At 39.3% G+C, this 21,407-nt stretch overlaps 1 protein-coding gene across 1 annotated transcript; it reads right to left on the reverse strand.

Moving 5' to 3' along the window:
- Positions 1-17,013: 17,013 nt before the first annotated feature.
- Positions 17,014-21,267, reverse strand: kcnk17 (potassium channel, subfamily K, member 17). The gene is made up of 5 exons (XM_056768671.1): positions 20,990-21,267; positions 20,199-20,313; positions 19,928-20,094; positions 19,658-19,826; positions 17,014-18,827 (listed from the first exon to the last, which is right to left on the reverse strand). Exons 1-5 carry the CDS (start codon positions 21,221-21,223, stop codon positions 18,607-18,609), a joined length of 906 nt encoding a protein of 301 aa, XP_056624649.1. The 5' UTR covers positions 21,224-21,267; the 3' UTR covers positions 17,014-18,606.
- Positions 21,268-21,407: the final 140 nt, after the last annotated feature.

Genomic DNA, 21,407 nt, shown 5'->3' on the forward strand with positions numbered 1-21,407 from the left:
GTTTTGGTCAGATAAATAAACGAAATAACTTATATTGCAGTTAGGGACAAGTTATGAGAAACAGTCATTTAATTATTTCCTGACAGATATAAGCTCTGCAATCTATACAAGAAAGAATAAACAAAAATGATTATAGCTCAACACTAGAGACTTCATGCCCGAGACGAGTCATTCGTTATTTTGCCCATAAAGACTTATCATGAATGATTAGTTCACCTACAGAGTCTTCAGGTTTGAGTCGTTCATTATTTTGTCACGTATCGTTAAAAACTCGGACCCGAAGACTCTGGTGCAGGCTGCATTCAGGTTTGCATGCGGAGCTACCATTTGACTAAAGAACGAAATGGCTCGGACCTGACTCGAGAGACGACCTAAGCATTTCTGTTTCAGGTGTAAAAGAACGGACGGATCGGACCCGATGATTTGAGAGACAAACTAATAATTTCTGTTTCTGGTACATGTTGCACATCCGACTATAGGTACAGCATCATAAACGATAACTGCAGAATACAGGGTAAATGGATACTACATATATTTTCATTAAATACTGTGCATAATCATCAAATGTCAAAGTCTGGAAATACAACCATTTTGCTCTCGCACAATCGTCTCACTGTATGTTTGTTATTAGTCCAAACTGGGCAATGTGTTATTACGGTAAGAAATGGTTCACTCTTTTCTTCGTTATCTCTTACCTTACTCTGTGTCCTTCAGTCTGTCTGACACTTGCACCAGTTTGTTCTCCCTGCACTCCAAAATATAAACAAACATCCAGAAAAATGTCGTTTGGGCTCCACAGATTTATATGTGTGGTATAGACATTTTTTTAATTTAAACACTACATTCTACATTCTACAATCATACTTTGTTAGCTTTATTTCTGTTATAAGTTACAGGCAAAAATATAGATCTTGTATTCGAGAAATGTCTTATGACTGTCAACTAAAAATGTAATGCTGTATGCTTTGGATTTGCACAAAATGAGCAAGTGATCATGAATTATAAGCATTCCAGCTAACAAAAGTTTGTTATAAGAACGTTCCTTGTAAGTTTTTCATGTCTTTGAAAACGTTTTCAAAAACATACAAAATGTAGAGTATTTTTAATGTTTTAAGAACGTTCCCAGCTAAAAAAAAGGTGTTCAATGTTTCCTTGAGTTGGTCCCTTGTCCCTTGACTCACTCTTTTACGAGTTTAAACTTCTGATATACAAATCAACTGCAATGCATGCTGGGAATCATGAATGAGTTTTGTACTGAAATGTTACCCAGCATGCATTGCGGCACAAAGTTTTCTTTTGTTGATTGTCACCATTGTTGAGATTCATTCCCTGATTCTTCATGTCTGTGTTTGTCTAATTTCAGCTCTTTTTTTTGCGTCCTGGACGCAACTGGACATTTTGTATGTTTTTAAATTTTGAAATAAAAATTAGCCTTTCTCCCCGTGCCTCGGGGGTTTCCTCCGGGTACTCCGGTTTCCTCCCCTGGTCCAAAGACATGCATGGTAGGTTGATTGGCATCTCTGGAAAAATTGTCCGCAGGGTGTGAGTGCGTGAGTGAGTGAATGAGTGAGTGTGTGTGCACTGCGATGGGTTGGCACTCCATCCAGGGTGTATCCTGCCTTGATGCCCGATGACTCCTGAGATAGGCACAGGCTCCCCGTGACCCGAGGTAGTTCGGATAAGCGGTAGAAAATGGAATGGAATGGAAAAATTAGCCTTGCAAAAGTTGGATCAGATTCCTTATGAAAATTAATCATTGTTCTACTACTGTTAAAAAACATGTTTACTGTCGGAAAAAAACATGATTACTTGCCTTTTACCACAAAAAACACAGGTAAATGGGTGTTTAGTTTGAGCTCTTGAGTTTTTTTTTGGCTCAAGAAGGTGGATTGGTTTGGAGCCAGTTTCGTCGCCATGGTAATTTAGGGCACTTTCTCACTCTCTCACTGCCAGGGCTGCCATTTCCATAAGTAATTGATTAAAAACTTTGCATGATGATGTTAACCGCGCTTACTGTAATGTGTAGCATCACCTAGTGCCTGCAGTGCAAAATGATGGATATAAAATGGACTGTATGTTGCTTGTTTATTTTGCTCCAAAGAATGATTAAACTTTAATTAAAAGTCTACATGAAATAATATACTGTGATTTTAGAGCACTAGAGCTGTAGTTTTAACCACACTTCTTTATAATGCTGTTTGCGAAATCCCATTAATCCCTCATTTCTTTGATATATCCTATCACTTTTATTATTTTGCCCTCCATAAAACTATTCAAATTATGTTACATTTGAAATCTTACTTTTGGGTTGTGTTGCTTCTTATCATAGACTGAGACAGAAAATATATTATTCTATAAAATTCTATACTGCTGTACAGGCAGTGTTGATTACAAATACCCATAATTCTTTTGCAAATACCACAGATGGCTTGAAGAACACATATTTATGTGTTTATGGTTTTCACATCGCATCAGTCAACATCACAAGTTTTTTGTGTATATAAAGAAAGCATTTAAATGAATTAGGCTACTCTTTATATAAATACAAGCTTCAATATATAGGGCTTTTTAAAGTAATGAAGCATGTTTTCATTTAAACTTTTTATAAACCTACTGTATATAAAATATTTTGACTCAGTTGATTCACTTTTACTGATATAGTCAGTAGTTATCTTCTGATATGATGAAGAGATCATTATGAAAAAATATCATGAATTAAAACACATTTACATGGCAGGAATACACACTGTGTCACAGTTATATCCTGTTCTGTTTTGTTTTTTTCTTATGTGCCCGATTTCCTTATTAGTTAATTAGTCCCTCACCTGATTATGTTTACCTGATTATGTTCCACTATGTATTTAAGCCCCTTTAATTCATTGCTTTTAGTTGTTTTTGGTGTTGCTACTCTATTTTCTTTCTGTCTGGTTTTCTAATTAAAGCTCTTTTGGAATATACTCCTTCCCTCTGTCACAAAATGGTGTGCATCAAACCAGACCTCCAAAATTGATTACATCTTCAAGAGGCCATCCTGCTGGATGTCTGACAGGATGGTATGTGAAGGAGTTTGTCAGTTTGTGTCATAGTTGGAGCGATTATTTGCTTAACCGTGTGTTTCTGAATGGTCTGGACAGCGATCTCATCAGCCTCATCATGCTGCCCGACATGGAAGAGTATTCGCTGGAGAACTTCATAAATCGAGTCCTTCAAGCGGTAGGCTCTGAATTCTGTGTCTGGGACGCTGATGAGGATTTACTTGATGGCCGTCCAGTACCAGTCGCTAGCAGGCTCAACCGGATCGCAGATGGTGTGCCCATTCACTCACCTTTTGTTCTTCGGAACCAGCGAGGCATCACATGCTTAGCATTATTATCTCTGATATCTTCCTACTGGATTCTACGACGCAGAGCAGTGGACTCTTGTATGCGACTTCCCCTGGGCATTTAGGTAGCGGACCTAGGTGTCTAAAGGAGCAAATTTCTCTAAAAGAGCTGAAATTTCTTACTGCGTGCCCGTGTCGCCAGACATGTCTCACCGCTGTAATCTTGGATGTGACCGCCTCATCCTCGAACCTGACGGGCACAATATCTGGATCACCGGTGTTCTTTCTGGATGTCAGCCATACTTGCCCGGGCAGCCTTCCCCACGATGCTCCGAGGTGCAAACCCAACCCCTGTTATGTCCAGTAAGCGCCCTGCCCGACGACTTGGACCACACGAAGAGCTTCAGAAGTTTTAACCAACTATTTGTCTATGTGGAGAACAGCAGAAGGGGAGAGTTGTCTCCAAACAGAGGCTGCCGCACTGAATTATGGACGCCATCACTCTGGCGTACCGGTCCCAAGATCTCCAGTGCCCACTGCCGGTGTAGCCTCCTCGTGGGCACTGGCTCAGGGTGCATCTCTGGCAGACATCTGCAAAGCTTCAGGTTGGTAATCTTCATGTAGTGCCGGTGTCGGCCCGTGTCTTGCACGGTACCAGAACGGCGGGGCTAACGCCTCCAAAGCACCTTCTCCCCCCTCATCAGGTGAGTCAGTGCGTTATTTCAGCTTCCCTACTTCCCCCACCTGGCGAAGTACAAGCATCCCATCCATCACTATGAACCTCTCTGGTTTACGAGCTGAGTGGTGAAGCCGAGGAATTCGAGATGTGGCTCAGCGCTGTGGCGTTTCACCAAAAGGTGAACATCTGTATGCAGGGGGCGGAGACTGGCATGCCATTCCCCAAGTTCATTGGCCTTTTAAAAGTACAATCAGAGATGATAGGTTCTCAAGTTCAACCCCCATTCTGTCTCAACACAACGTCTCGTTCCCTCCATCAGGGAAGGGAGGTTACATCATCAAGACATTCTTACATAACAAAAAAGTATGAGCATATTAGCCCAGTTCTTTCAAGAACACACTCACTTTAGGATAATTCTGATAACCTATTAAGCCCTATATGGTTTAGCTCCACAGTACCTGAGTGAGCTTCTCTTGTATTGGTCCTTCACGTTCACTACGCTCTCAGGGCTCCGGTCAGTTGGTACTACCTTGAATTTCAAAATCAATTGCAGGTGCTAGAGCCTTTTCCTATCTAGCCCCTAAACTTGGGAATAGTGCTCCTTGTTCTGTCCGGACACTACAATTCCATAATACAAATCCTCTAAAGGTTTAGGCTGCATTAGTTAGATCAACCAGAACACTTCCTATAATAACCGATGTTCTTGTTGCATCAAAGTGTGTAGAACATTCCTATACTCTCAGTTGTTTTTTCTCATTGTTCCGTGGTTACCACAGCACCACAGCCTTTTTAGCAAGTACTATATAAAGAATATTAAAGGGGTCATATGGTGCGAATACGTGTTTTTCTGTGTCTTTGGTGTGTTATAAGTTGCCAATGCATGTATTAGACACATAAAATTGTTAAAATTAAAGTGTCGGAACAAAAGATGCATTCTATCTAAAAGCAAATGTGGACCCAGACCTGCCTGAAACGCCTCGTATAACCACACCCTGGCGAATGTACGTCACTTCGTAACTTGACTTGACTAAGACCATACAAGGTACTTGTAAATCTCATTGTATCGTCAACGCAGCAGCCATGTCACGCAGACCTTGTGAGTTTCATTTCGAAAAGAAAGCCTCTTTGTTTGCCCTGCCAAAAAATGAGATGACTAAAAACAAATGCTTACATTTCATTTACTACACTGTTTCAGAAAAGTACAATCCAGTTGTTCAAGTTTGTGCGCATTTCACCGACGATTGCTTCATGAACCTTGGAGAGATTAAGACAGGCTGTGCGCGAAAGCATTGGTTAAAAACTGAGGCCATTCCAACCATTAAAACATCAGATTTGCAGCCTGTAAGTATATTTTGTATGTTTGAAACAAACACTGGACTACACTTACTAAGATACGGGGCAACAGGAACAAGGCACCGGAAACAATGAAAAACAGGAACAAGGCAATACTGCAACATCAACAGGTTATACATCAACAATGACCAGGAATCATATACAATGAATGTGCACAGGACAATGAACACGAGGATGTTTTAAAGGGAGAGGAACCAAGAGGGAACAGGTGCAGGGGATAAACAATCAAGGAAAGCTAATTAACACAAACTAGGAAACAGGAGGGTAGGAACGATGACGCGACTTGGGGAGAGTATGGAAGACCACAAGGTCAAAAAACATCTCTCCCCACATGAAACAAAGGATTCTGTATGATTCCACCTCTGACCAGGAGAGGTGAAACCATGACAATTTAACATAGTGTTATTTTAATAAAACCTTTAATAAAACACATTACATTACATCTAAAACAAACAATAATATTCATTTTAGCCATGTCATTTGACCCCTTTAATGATAATATTAAATCCATTATCTACCTTCTACCTTATTTTCTTTTTCTTTTTCTTTAGCCTAGTTGTGCAAGCACTGTCATGCTTTTAGAGATGCTTCAGTTTGCCAAAGGGGAACTGGTTCCCCTGGTTGGGTCTAGGTTCTCCCGAGGCTTTTCCTTGGATTCCTCGCCACCGTTTGCATACTGTTTTGCAATGTTTGCCTGGCAGGGAGGGCTGCTGACATTAGCTTTAACATTTGAAGTTTTTGTATTTATTAATATCTCTTTAAAATAACATTCTTAATTTATTTATTATTACATATAGTGTGTCAGCACTCCCTGGACAGAGTTGTGACAGTACTACATCATCCGGTTTTGTGTGGAGACACGTGGCTTTTGTTTCACTTTGCGCCACATGTCCTCCTGTCATGTCTCTCTGCCCTGCTCTTCTATCTCCCGTAATCATGCACATCATCTGCCTTTTGTAATTATCCCTCGTTAGTTTTCCCTACTTAATGCCCTTTTATTCTCTGTCCCTTGCTTGTTTGTTGTCTATTACTTCATGTCAAAGTGTCGCTAATTCATGTTTAGTGCTTATTGTATTGTTGCCCTATCTTAGCCTTGTTCCACCTTCTTTGAAGAAGTGTTTGGCTTTTGTTTGTTTTCAATTCCACTGTTTGTTCTCCCTCGTGGGAAGTGTTTGTTTTAGCGAGTCAATATTATTTCCTGTGTTTTTCCCCATCGTGTGTTATGTTTTGAGTTTTCACTTAAATAAAGTATATTTTTAAAAACCTTTTCCTGCCTGTGCTTAGGTTCTGTCATTCGGTTCTGTGACATATAGGAATTTATAGTTTGTATAATATTTGACCTGTTTTTCTCTCTCCTTTAACTGAAATGTGTACTTCTATTTGATAACCACGCTGTGTGTGTCAGTGCATGTGAATTTTGTGTTCTGTGCATTGGAGTTGTGTCTGTGTTTTATGCATGAATCTGAGTGCGTCTCTGTGTGTTGACTTTTTTTGTTCTTACTTGTATAACTGTAATGTTTTGCTTGTAGTCACAATACTTAATGTACAACTGCTTTGTAACAATGAAAATTGTAAAAAGCACTATATAAATAAAGTTGAGTGGTTTCAACTGTTGTTTTGTCGCATTTGCACAATCAGTCACAACATGATTGCCAGTTAATTTATAACAAATCAAAACGTTGTGATCTTTTCTAGAATGTTAAAAATACACATGTTGTATTAAATATGCCAAATCATTAATTATGATATTTTATTTACAACATTTACAGGTATTTATTACATACAGCTTATGTACTAGCAGCTCAGGTGTACCGGTGTGTGAAACCGAAGGTCTGTTTGATCTCTCAATTTTCCTTATGGTGGTGTGTTTCTTTTTTTACGGGATCAGAATGCTTCTATAATGCTTCTCTTCTACAAACAATTCAAATGTTCTGAAAGCAAACATCACACACAGTCACGCTATACTCATAGGTTAAAAAAGCATTAATGGCAAGGACAAAAATGGTAAGACAAAACACATAATATAGTTAGTGTTCGAGACAAGGATGAGAAAGATATGTAAACTATAATTTAGATTGACCGATATGGGGGAATTGAGGATCATAGAAAAATGCAAGAGAAAATGAGACAGGGTGGGAGAAGGGCTGATAAAAAATCATGTCTTCCTATTGGCTGCAAGGAAACACAAACATGACACTGCTGTGTGACTGACCTTCATAATGGTTAACCAGCAAAAATAGAAATCACCCCAACTGAGAATGTCTACAGCTGTTTAGATTGATGATAATCCATTGATTTCCCTCTTTTTCCATACCAATGTGAGATATCTTAAATATTTCCACGCCTGCTACACTTTTAATGAAAGCATCCCCTACTTTCTCAAATCTTAATCATTCACAATAAGTAATTCTTCTGTCAAAATCTGTTAGGACTCTGGTTTCATTTCTTTCTCTTGTTTCCCTTTACTTTTTGGGATAGCTGTCATTTTCTCGTGGGGACTCCCATGGACGTTAACCTTCAGATGCCGCAGACCGTCCATCCCCGTCCATTCAAGTGCACTTTCATAAGACCTCCTTGGCACACAAACAGGTATACGCGCAGAGGCGCGCCAACACGTGTTTTGCAGTACAGACTTATTCCGTCAGACAGTTCGCAGCATCATGCAACATTTTGGATAAACCTTGATTTTATTTTGGATCAAAATGTCGCCGGGATCATTCCGCCAGTATGAGGTTTTGCCTTCCCAGCACAGCTCATCTTTCTCGACGTCAACTCGTGCAACAACCGGTATAAAAATGCAATATTGTGTAAATTACTGTTCACAGACTAAACGCAACACGTGATGAGTCATGGATATAATGATGAGCATATTTGAAGTTTAATTATTATATAAAAGCGGGCAAAGCGGCCCTGACGGGGACAGCCCAGGGAGACCCAGGACATCGGGTACAACTCCAGCTACAACACCGCTGTTGAAATGCACCGGGTTAGTTCCTGCCCTGTTTTCAGGGCCTGGCACCACTTTCTCTCAGAAGGAGTGTCATTTCTCCCTGGGTGTTTTCTCAGCAGAGCGCAGCCATCTGCACCCTCCACTTCCTCTTCACCCGACAGTATGAATGCAGGGAACACCACAGGGAGGTAAGCAAGCAGAACTGGAAGATGCCTAGGTATGTCTGTGGTCAATGGGTATGGCTCTCGTCCAAGGTTCTCCCCTTGCAGGTTCCAGCCCGAAAACTGGTGCCTAGGGTTATTGGACTGTAATCCGTCGTTAAGGTTGTCAGTTAGGTGGCAGTCCAGCTTCGATTGCCCAACTCCCTCCGTCGTGTGCACCCAGTATTCCACGTTTCTAAAATTTAACCAGTTTTTCATACCACTAATGCCCACCCTTAATCATTGAAGGTGCCCAAGCCTTCAAGGTCAAAGGGATTGTAGTAACAGGCCAAAAATCTCACAGGGACTAGACGTGAATAGAAATAAGGCAAGAACTAGACGAGTGTGAGAGTGTGTTGGTCCCCTTGCAGGTTCCAGCCCGAAAACTGGTGCCTAGGGTTATTGGACTGTACACCGTTGTTAAGGTTGTCAGTTAGGTGGCAGTCCAGCTTCGATTGCCCAACTCCCTCCGTCGTGGGCACCCAGTATTCCATGTTTCTAAAATTTAACCAGTTTTTCATACCACTAATGCCCACCCTTAATCATTGAAGGTGCCCAAGCCTTCAAGGTCAAAGGGATTGTAGACTCTTGGTGCCGTGGTTGTGATTTCGGTACCTGGCTGATAGTGAGGGGTATGGTCCAGAGGAGAGATACTGGTTTCTGTCATTTTCATGGACACACTCACTCAGTTGATGCTGCTCTGCAATCAGCCGTGTTGGTCACTTTTTCTCACCTGCCTCTTATTTCCTAATTTTTCTCTCCCCTTTCTATTTGCCTTCTATTCCTACTCTCACTGCTATTGCATTACTGCTTCGTTCTTGCCTTATTTCTATTCACGTCTAGTCCCTGTGAGGTTTTTTGGCCTGTTACTAAACTTGATTTGGTCTGCCTACTTATTGTTTGCGGTTCTCATACCTTTTTTTGTTGGAGTTGCCTGGATTTTGCTGCCGCTCGACTATGGATCTCTGTTCCCTGGTGAGACCTTCGCCTGTCTGGATTACGAGTGTGCCTATTACCCCAGACTCTCGGCTTCACCTTGCCCTGTGAACTCTCCGAGCCAGGTTTCGTTTTTTGTGTTTTCCATTCATTTCATACACACCGTCAGTCAATAGCAAACTTTGCACATGTTTTATTACTAAAAAGCATCAATCAAAACTGAAACTACAAATTGCATATCCAACATCTTGGCAAAACAGTTAATCTGAATGATGTTTCACATAAATCAGTAACAATAATCAGTCAGAAATGCTACAACAATTACTGTTCAAAAGATCAGCACAAGTAAAAAATTCAAAATGCAGTAACAGTTCAGTTCAGCTGAAGAACACTCATCTCACATTCTGTCATTGCACCTTTAGACACTATTCGCCATGGCGCTTACGTGTGACTCACAGTGTGATGCAGATTTCTGAGGGAGGAGAGTTTTGCTTTGAAGTCTTCTTCCCTTTCGGCCTGTTCTGTTGTCTTACACAGGCTCCGAAGCTGATTGTACCAGATGTGTTGTAGCTGCTGTAATCTGCTTTGACAGTTTCTGAATGCTGGCACAGGATGCTGTGGGTCCTCTAGAACAGTGGTTCCCAAAGTGGGGGTCGCGACCCCCCGGGGGGTCGCGAGATGATTTACAGAAACTTAATTTAAAAAAAAATTGTATATGTTATAAAAGGTAGTAATGATGCGAGTATAAATTTAGGATAATTAAAATAAACTGGAAATAAAATTTCCCGACCAATATGACTGGTTAAGGTCACCATTTAATGTAACCACGGCAAATAATCTGGCGTCAGATATGGAAGATGCGCTGAAAGAACTTTCATCCGATCGAATCCTGAGGACGGCATTTGACAGCAAGACGCTGGATGAGTTCTGGGTTTCTGTCGCGCTGGAATATCCACAGTTGTCGAAAGCCGCGTTGGATGTACTCATGCAATTTGGCTCAACGTATTTATGCGAAAATACATTCTCCGCGCTGACTTACATTAAGAATAAACACAGTTCACGGCTTAACGTGGAATATGATCTGCGGGTGGCGATCTGCTTTGCTCCGCGCACAGTGCCCATCCATCACATTAGGCGTTTTTTCTGAATACAAAGTTATTGTTGTATGCGTGTTACAGGCAGTTTGTTCGTATTCTGTCTTTAAGCATTTCACAGTTATGGGATGTATTTGTTTTTGTCCATAATTTGTTAATAAAATAGCCTGGCTTAGAGATTGAGTTCCTTTTTGTTTTAGCTCTGTCAGTATGTAACCAAATCGCAAATCCTTACAAGCTGTCGGAGGAAAACACAAAGAGGAGAAAGGAGGGGGGGGTCGCGGGTCGTCAGCAGTCTAATATTGGGGGTCGTGGTCTGAAAAGTTTGGGAACCCCTGCTCTAGACTGGAGGTGATCCTGAGCAGGTGAACTGTCTTGTGTGGTGATGATGCATGGTGTTCAGTACATTTTGGTTCCTTTGCTGAGTCATGGCTTAGACTTCTGGTCCTCTTCATCCGCTGTTATTTGGAGGTCAAGCTAGCCTAGGCGGTTCTGCACGTGCTTCTGACTCCTCCGGGCTTCCTTCACTTTGGACCTAGTTGGACAATCTGGTTGCCGGTGTGGTCACCAATGATCCTGTCTGTGCACTTCAGATACAGATTGAAGCTCTGTAGTTGGAGCTTTGGGTTGGATCGTGGTCCCTGCTCTCAGCGCAGTTGCCATGTGCCACTGTAGGTTCCGAGGAGGCCATTGCAGTGCTTAGCCTGGTCTCTAGCTGGTCACCTGCCAGACAGGACTGGATGGCCTGGACATATTGAGACAGGGGAAAAGAGGAAGGCACAAAGAGCAAGATGCAAGTCCGTACAGATCTACTGAGCTAAATATGTGGGCTATGTGTTGCAAGCTTAACTGAGTTGATCAGTTAGTGACGCAAACTAAACGCTCATTATCCTAGCCGTGATGGCAGGCGAACACAGGAAAAACTATGAATAATGCTGCTGAAGAGTGGTAACCTAGGAAGTCATTCTGTGACTTAGGCTATTCGGGTCAACAACATAATTACCAAGAATTTTACTAATTGTCAGACAGGTTCAGTCTCCGATAGGAAAAAGAAAATCACATAAGTGAAGAGAGAGAGAGTGATTTAGAAGGAATAGAGAAGGAGGGCTTCCTTTTTTGGGGGTGAGCCTGTCTATGACAGGGCCTGTTGGTAGGGGGCACGACAGAATCATACTAAAGTCAGTTAAATCATTAAATGAATAACTGAAATTAAAAAAATTGACAATTGAGAGCTAATTTCAAACACGTTAAAGTGTGCAATCTGATAGTTTTGATCAATTTAAGTATAATAAAAATAATATTATAATAGTATAAACAAAATAATATTAATTATCATTACAGTTTGTACATAATCATAATAAAATGCTCAAGTAAAGTAGATGGTGAAGTAGAAGAATAATGAAATCAATAAATAAAATGAAATCAGACAAATCAAACAAAAGGAGAGACTGGCTGAGACTACACACAAGATAGCGTTTTTGCCAAAACAAAGGGGGAAGTCGGGCAGAGATGAACAGGAGAAGTGTTAGACACTTTAAGTCAAGCTGACCTCTAGTGTTAGTAGAAGGTAATACGTCTTGTGTCAGTGTAGTGACCTACACACACAGTACTTCACTATAACTGAATAACTGGATTTCTTTCTTCTCTGATTTGTTCAGCCCCAGGGAGCACAATACACTCCTGAACAAATCTTAAGAACTGGGAAAACATTAAAAGTATTTGCATTTCTCGCTAGTGGATAGTAACCAGGTTATAAGTATGCCAAAAAAGCAAGAGACAAAAAAGGCCATTTTTTGAAAACTTAATTTAAACTGAAACAGGCTGTTCATCAGCTGAACAAAATTTTAAGACCACAGCCTTAAAAAGTTAAAATTGGCACAAGAATAAGACTTTCATGTCATTGTTCTTCAGGTAGTGACGCTGTAATGATCTCCTGATGGCAAAGGCAAAATGGCTTTCTGTCTTTCAATGTACAAGGATTGTTGAGCTTCACAAGTAGTTAGACAGTCATTGAAAAATGTCTTTAAAAAACCTGAGAGTTATGGGACAAAAAGTCAAGTGGTAGACTCAAAAAGATTTCACCTGCACTGAGCTGGAAGATCCGACGGGCTGTCTGTTAACCCATATTAAGGCCCTTACTAATGCTGACTGCAGCCCAATAACCATAAGACGGCATCTGCGACAAACTTGCCCGTTTGGAATTTGCAAGGGACCACCAAATATGTGACATTGACAGGTGGAAAAACATGTATTCTCTGATGAGAACATTTTTTTACCTCGACGGTCCTACTAGCTTCCAACGTTACTTGCATGACAAGGAGATCCCACTGGAGATGTTTTTAACGTAGCGCAGTATTGGAGGCTCCATCATGATCTGGGTTGCTTTTTCTTTCAATGGAAGCTTCGGGAGCTTCAAATGGGAGCTTCAGGATTGTGTAGGGCCATCAAACAGCGGCTGGCTATGTGGACATGTTGCAGCGGTCATCCCCCTTGACTGAGGGCCCTCATCTGTGTGGTAATGACTGGGTCTTCCAACGGGACAACGCTACAGTTTACAATGCCCACCTGTAGGGTGTAGACTATCCAGTAGGTAATTTTTGGAGAGATAATCAGAGAGTTGGTTAAATGCTAACCTCTCGAGGGCCTTGGAAAAGAAAGGCAGGCGTGAGTTTGGTCTGTAGTTGATGACCACTGAGGGGCCGAGTGTTGTTTTCTTGAGTAAAGGTGTCACCAGGGCTTGTTTAAATGAGGTGGGGACAGTACCAGTGGTGATGGAGGTGTTAATAATGTATGTGAATTGAGACGGTAGGGACAGTGAGACAACCTGTAGGAGGTGGGAAGGGATTGATTTGAGGGGACAGGTGGTAGGCTGGGTGAAAAGGAGGATTTTGGAGACATTACTCTCCGAAAGAGGAGAGAAAATCATGGAGTTGAGGACAGCAAGGGGTAAAAGAGAGAAGACACCATGTAAGAAAAGCAGGTGGGAGAGAGGAAACTCAACTGAACTCAACTGTTATTTATAAAGCGCTTTTTACTATTTCCATTGTTACAAAGCAGCTGTACATGAATACATGTTAACTACAAGCAATACAATAAATAACAAACACTCACGTACACACACACTAACCTACACCAAACACACAGGCACACAGAGCACAGAGAGATAGAGGATAAAAGAAGAGAAACACAGGTAATATATTATGCACACTATCAATTTCAATATGGTACAAAATAATGTACAAAATTCCAAATTTGACCTTAGAGCAAAATGAGTACAGTCAGTGTGCAAATGAAGATTATAACAGAAAGAAATAGGGTTAGGGGTGGGAGATGAGGTGAGATTGCAGGGAGAGGTGCAGTGAACTTGATAAAGAAATGGTCAAAGACTTGCAGGTGTGGAACTAGAATATTTTGAGCTGTGTTTACATTTAGTCATTTAGCACTTACAGAGAGTTCAGGGAGCAATAAGCGATATGTCATACAGGAGCAATAATACATTAGGTGCTAATACATCGGGACAATCGCACTCGGATACACACACATCAGTTTCCTCTACATTCCTGCCAGGCAAATAGTGCAAAACAGTATGCAAATGGTGGCGAGGAACCCAAAACTACAAAAAACCTCAATAGAACCCAGGCCTAACCAAGTCCCTTCAACCACCTTATCCTAAAATGGTAAACTTTGCTCTTCCGGAGAGCAAATGGTACGGCAGAACATTGTAAATGCTTTGTACGTCAAGTCCGATTATACTTAGAGCATCAAAAAGATAAGGTTAAAGCGCGCGAGCAGATCATCTACATGACAAGCCGGCTTTTTATCTTTATGACACAATAATAATCTTTTACATTGTAATCCTGCGGAAACTGCGCTTTCCTCTGTGTAATAATCATAATGTGAAAGCGCGTTTTGGACCCGCCCAAAGGAGTATTTTCTACTAATGTACTCTAATGTATATTGTGCCATTGACTTTATACTTTAAACCAGCTTGGTGGGCCGGGTCACGGCGTGGACAGTCTGCTTCACCGCCGGAAATTGAAAAAATCTTCAACGGTGTCACCAAACAGCCCAACCTGCATTATATGCGCATTGAGAAAGCATACATCCTCAGTGTCTCGCATCTGCGTAAGGCTGGGCCAAAGGTGTTGCTCTGACAACCAGAGTAGACATCGTTTGACCGAGCGCGTGCGTGCCGCCAGCTTGGTTGCCCGGAGAGCGAGGTAAGTGGCGGTGCACAGTTCCTGCAGAAACGCTGGGTCACGCTTTCCCTCGTTCATTGGCCTTTTAAAAGTACAATCAGAGATGATAGGTTCTAAAGTTTAAACCCCATTATGTCGGTTCGACACAACATAGAGAGACCGACAGAAGGGGAACAAGAGTTCTCGGGCACCTTTGACCACCGTTTAATTCTTCCTACTACCGTAGTCAATGATGTCCCAGAACTGAAAATAACTAACATTCTTCCAAATATTTATACAGGTATGAAATTACATGAGCATGAGTAAATGATGACAGAATTTTCATATTTGGATGAACTATCCCTTTAACAGCAAGATGATATAAAGCTGTGTCCTTCCTGTCAAACTCCACAGTTCTGCTACTAAATAAGTGCAGTGATTATAGCTAAATATTTGGAAGAGCAGTGCTATAACATGACTATACTGTATTGCAATATAGGGCGTTTGAATATTAAAATTATAACAAAACTAGTTTGAAGATTTGAAAATGAATGATGTTACATTACTTAAATTGATGTTACGTTTAAAATGGTTTCAAAGTAAATGTATACATTTGTACATGATACAAGTAACAGTTTCCAAATATGTGTGATAGTTCCTGGGAGATAGGATAGAAAAGAGAGAAAGTTTAGAAGAGGAAGAAGAACCAGAGCTCCCGGAGAGGAGCTTCCAGGTAGAAGAAATGAAGAGAGTATATATCTTACATTTTCTATTTATCCCTTCCTTGACCATGTGACTAAACCTAACATGATCCAATCAGGAGACCACCTTAACACCCATTGTAATGGACCCACAATAAACAAACATCTTGGGCAATAGTAGTTGATCACTATAAGCAGTTGAATTGCACCAAAAATGTACCTGTTTAAACCACCTGATTAAAATGATCTCATGAATCATTATCATGCATTTTGTTGTATCTGTGAGTAAAAAAAAAACATTTAAGCGATTTATAATATTATAAAGGGCAAATATACGTATAAAACACACAATAAGCTCAATATGAATGCTTCTTTAAATGCTGTGAATTAAAACTATGCAAAGTATAAATCACGGCCAATTTAAGAACAAAGCAATGTCAATGTAAATATTACATTAGCTTTACAATAATTAACAACATGTTTAATTGTACATGAAAGTCGGCTTAGACTGCTTTGCCTTAGACTATCCATGGTATTCTGTGGGCTCATGGGATTAAAGCATCTCAAGTGTCCATCGCTGTGAAGAGGAATCTGGGCGTAACCAGGAAGCTATCCGAGAATTTCTTGCTTACTCTTTTATGAATACTGACGATTCGGACATACTAATCTGTCCAAGTACTGTTTTCTTCTACTACATAATACGGACGCAACATTAGTATAGGCCTGCGCACGTCCAAATCTCGCGAGAAATAGTCTACGACCCGGGTATTTCTCGCCTGCTGTTTTGTGAATTCTGATGATTCATACATACTATTTGTTCGCCTACTGCTTTTCGCCTACTATATAGTAATGAAGTATGCCATTTCGGATTGAGCCAGTGTACTTCTGTAACAGTTGTGTCAAACCCAGAAGGACGAGGAAGATGAACTCCACTTTAATAATTAATCTAACAAGGAACTTTAAAAAATACACTAACCAAAATGAATACGACCCCAAGGACTAACCGGGAACAAAACTAACACAGAAATAAAACACAAGGGCCAACGAAGCAGGATTCAGACAGCTAGCAAGGGAAACAGAGCTAGAGGAACACAGTTAGCCATAATTAAAATGAGAACTAATAATGACCTTAATGGAAATACCTCACTGAAAATATGGCCAATGGAAAGTTACAATTTCCCTTGAATTTTTCCTGCTCACAGGAGGTGTTATTTCAGTTAATACGATAAAGGCATATTTTGCTTAACTCCAAAGTAAGCACTTTTTGTGGCATTTACAAGTCAAACGGCGTTCTAAAAAGTAACATAGGATTTAAGGATTTCACATTATGTAATATATTATATGATGACCCAAATGCACGAAAACAAATTAGAGAAGTATGAAGATTTATTAGGAACAGTGACTTAATATAACATATATAGGAAAATATAGACATTTCTCTTCATTCTTTCATCACAGTAGGTGGCATTATGCATCTCAAAAGTGGTCCGAAACCAGCCATCAAACCAAAAAAAAAAAATATGACCAGAATGATTTATCGTGAGGAGAAGAAAAATGACCCTTCAGACGCATGACATAGTTTAATTGATTGGTTGTCGCTCTGCAATATTTTTAATCGACATTTAGAATATCGCTTTTAATTTTTGAAAACTTTTAAGTTTTGCGCAAATCTGTGATGGAAACCTGGCTATTAAGAAGGACACCTCAAAATAAAGAGGAAAACTGTCTAATTATGCAAGATTTTCGTAGCCGTACACAAAATACACTATAATGTTTAGTACAAAGTATGCATAAAAACTGGTTGATAAATATGGTAACACAACACAATAAGGTTACATAAATTAAAGTTCTTTAATGCAATAGGTAACACAAAATTTCCGGAATGATAAAGTAATAGGATTAACATTGCATCATGGACAAACATATATTAGCAATGACCAATAGTTTTTATAAATTAATCTTGATTAATAAATGCGTTGTATCGTAGTTAAAATGTTGTTTGTGGTTATGTTAACTATTTAATCAACAAAATGTTAAAATAATTGATGGACTTTCTGGGGCCTGTTGTTTTTGTTAGAAGTTAACCAAACAAGAGTTTAAATTTATTCCAGAATCAGTTTTGACAGGTGCATTGACAAAACATAAGTATGGTTTATATGTATCAATTTATTATGGACTTACAGAAGCATAACAAAAAATTATAACAATAACTGTAGTATTTTGTTTGTCTTTGATATAGTCTAACAGTACAAAAGACCATTTGGAGTTGCACAAGGCTCAGATAGCTATACATTTTCCAATAAAAATGCTAGATGTTTCTGAAAATCATTGTATAATTTGTACACAGTTTTAAAATGAAAATAAAGTTGTTTGTCAAACTAATAACATAATAGAGATATGTGTTAAAATGTGCATAATTGTGTAATTGTGCATGGTTATATACAGAATACATAAACACCTATTTTTTCGCTGGAGGATTCAGTGGAGGTCTTAGATGCCTCTATGACCATAGTTTAACTAAAGGCAAATATGTTGGACACACTGATTTTGTGCCTTAGAAAGTAAAATTAGTTGGTTTGTGGTGTGATGACAGTTAAATGCAACACAGGATCATTGCAAATATGTACCTCTGCCATACTTTTTGCATATCCCGAAATACGTAGCTCCAGGTACAAATCGTTGCATCTTTCGGGTGGAATGTCCACCAGTGGCCCATGTTATTTGATATGTTGATGCTGGTGCATTCAAGGTTACAAAGCACACGATACTGAATATTATTGATGTATTTCCCTCGGCGGATAAACGTCTGATGTCATTATTAGTTGCTCTAACCTTTTTACTTTGTGCATGTGTCTGCTTCATAACTTTTAATAAACCACATTAGAACGGAGAAAACGTGCCTCTAGTTGACATTCCAAAGAAGCAGCGATTTGTACCTGGAGCTACATATTTCATGATGTGCAGAAATGTAGGCACAGGCCAGTATAACAAAGAGGAACAAAACATTTTTGGTTAAACGTTGATTGTCAGACATTGATTGTTAGCTGTCTGTCATGTACACTTTGGCCCTCTGGAAAATGTTGTTGAAACAACGATTAGTTTAAACAGAAAATTTAACTTAATAAAAATGTATCATATATTGAATTCTGACGAGTAGATCTGAGTTCATAAAGTAGATACAGAAACTCAACGCTTATGTTTCTTGCACCTGTGGTTCTTTTTCTGTCTGTCCTTTGACCTCCTCCGCTGCTTGTTCATTCTGTTCTTTCTTACGCCTTCCTAAATAAACATTCAAACTCTCTAGTAAATCAATGCAGTGATTGATCAGAAGTGCAAGCCACGCCAGGCCAAAGAATATCCAGGCTGCTAGCAGACAACCGTACCACTCTGGGTATTCTATTGCTGAGTTGTTATCTGGTAGGAGAAAACAAATGTGCAAAGATGTGACTGGCAAAAATGATACAATTGTTTCTTTTCAGTGCACCTGGCCAAAGGATGTTGAAATTTGAATTAGAATTGGCATGTTAGGATTTAATGAACTACAAGAATATTAATAGAGTCAAACACCAATAAAGTCTAATGAATAATTACATGTTTACTATTGACCATCTTGATTCTAAATTCTAACTTAATTCAAATTCAGCAAAAGCTATTTTTAATTTAGTGCCAAATGGGACACATCACTTTATGAATACAGGGCTGCATAACAGTTAAATAACGATACTAAATAAGTCTGTGTAGAACCAATTACATAGCACCATTTATGCACAGACAATATACATAAAACAATGCTTCACAGTTTTGTTAAACAAAAACAAAGGATGTTTAACAAAACCTTGACAAAGATTTTTTGGTTTACAGTTGAAGTGGGTGAGGACCAGGGATGTTTACATCTACAGAAAACACCATATAAGTAAAAAGGAGTAAAAAGCATTGTCCATATAAGACTACATGTTTACTATTTTGCAAAATTTGGAAACCCAAATAATACCTCTGTGTCACAGATTTAGATGTTTTAAAATTAGAAGTTTATAATAAGTTAAAATAAGTATTTTAAGAGCTAGAGTAACGGGCAGATTTTCAATGAAAGCTGATTTTAATTTTAGGTTAATCTCACACAAAGATTTCATTTGATTTAAGAGAATGTATAAGATATGTTGTGCAGTATTCATAAAGACCACATTATTTATTTGCACATATAGGTTAAAATTAAAAAAAGATCATCCATGAAGGTTATCTCTTACCTGCCACATAATCCCCAAATCCAACGGTGCTGAGTGTTATGAAGCAGTAGTAAATGGCTTCAGAATACGTCCATCCCTCGTACTCTTTAAATAGTAGCATAGGCACCACAAAGTACAGGAATGCTGATAACAGAAAGGATATGCTGTGGAAGGATATTCGCACACATTTCTGTGGGAAAGAAACAACGTCATTGCCACACAGGGACCCGTGCATAGAGGTCAGCAAGTACATTTCTATATTTAATTGTAAATAATGAGTTAAATACTCACCCCTCTATCAATCTTTTTCTCCAGAAAGGTGCAAAACCTTTTCTCAATAGCCAACATGTACTTTCCAACTTTGTTTAAGATCACTATGTTTAGGGGAATGCCAAAAATAGCAAACAACACACAAAAGATCTGACCAGCTGCTGTTAGTGGAATTATATTCCCATAGCCTGCAGAAAGATAAGATCTTTGGAATAAATGAAATAGATCCCACATGATGAACTAGACAAATCTGAAACATCAAACTCAAAGTCTTTAGCTGTTCATGTCTCACCAATAGTTGTGACCACCGTAGCTGCAAACACAGATGAGCTGGTAAATTTCCAAAAACCATCAGTTATGTTGTTGGTGTCTGGACTCAACCCACTTACGGAAGCTGATTTAATCATCTTTAATCACAATGGTGACAAGCAACGGGAACTTAGTTGTGAGACACAAGATAACTAGTATATTCATATTTGAACTAGTATGTTTACGATATAAATATGCCTTTGTTCTGTTTCAAAACAAAATAATTCAATGACATTTTTTTAGTCAATAAAAATGGACATCCTTATGTAGTCAACAGCTTTCTAATTAAGAAAATTTTACAATAAACAGTAAACACAGGGTGATAGTTCTGTCGTAGTTCTTTTCCAATATTAATCCACTAAGAATATTACCATTTAAAAATGTACAGTAAATTTTGCACTGAATTATTTTAGCTTAATCAACCACCAATCACATATATAACTTATTTTCACTCTATTTAAAAATGGGCTACTCAACCATAAGGTTCATTTATTTATTATTCTGTAGCCAATTGGGGGGTGGTAAATCCACTGCAAGAACAATAGATCATATTTGGAAGTCTGGAGACAAGCATTAATTAACAAAGGTCCCCTAGTTACTATTATAATATGTAGGTTGTCGTTCAAATTTAAACATTTCAGTCTCATTTTAAATAATTGTATTTGTTAAATCATTCTTATTAATTCAAGACACAACAGTGTTACAGTAAATCCTGAAAAATGTAACTTAGTTGTTATATAACTAGCAATAAAAATCCTCAATACACAGTCATACCTCTGCTAGCTCTCGAAGGCCATTCTGACCCAAACAAGAGTATTTCTCGAGCAGTTTCGTTCTCTTCTCCTTGAGGATCTCAATCTGTAGAATCACATTCCCGCCTTCGAGTTTCCAAAAAACAAGCCCTCCAATAAGGACATATGCTATATAAAGACATCCAAGAAGCAGAATAGAAGGGAACCGAGCTTTACCAAGAAACTGGCATAACTTCCCCTGAAATATGGGCAACATGGTGCCTATGGTTGTCTGGCTTGCCTGCCGGTCACTAGAGCTGCAGGATGGTGCTACTGGGTGTGGATTTTCCTTGTTTTTGTGGCAGGCAAATCACTCCCTTGTGTAATGAACACCAGTATCAGACCTTATGACCTGGCATGCAAATGCTCATTGAGAGGGAGCAGAAGACATTGTGGTGTTA

The sequence above is a fragment of the Triplophysa dalaica genome, chromosome 15 (genome assembly GCF_015846415.1).
Source record: "Triplophysa dalaica isolate WHDGS20190420 chromosome 15, ASM1584641v1, whole genome shotgun sequence".
NCBI lineage: Eukaryota > Metazoa > Chordata > Actinopteri > Cypriniformes > Nemacheilidae > Triplophysa > Triplophysa dalaica.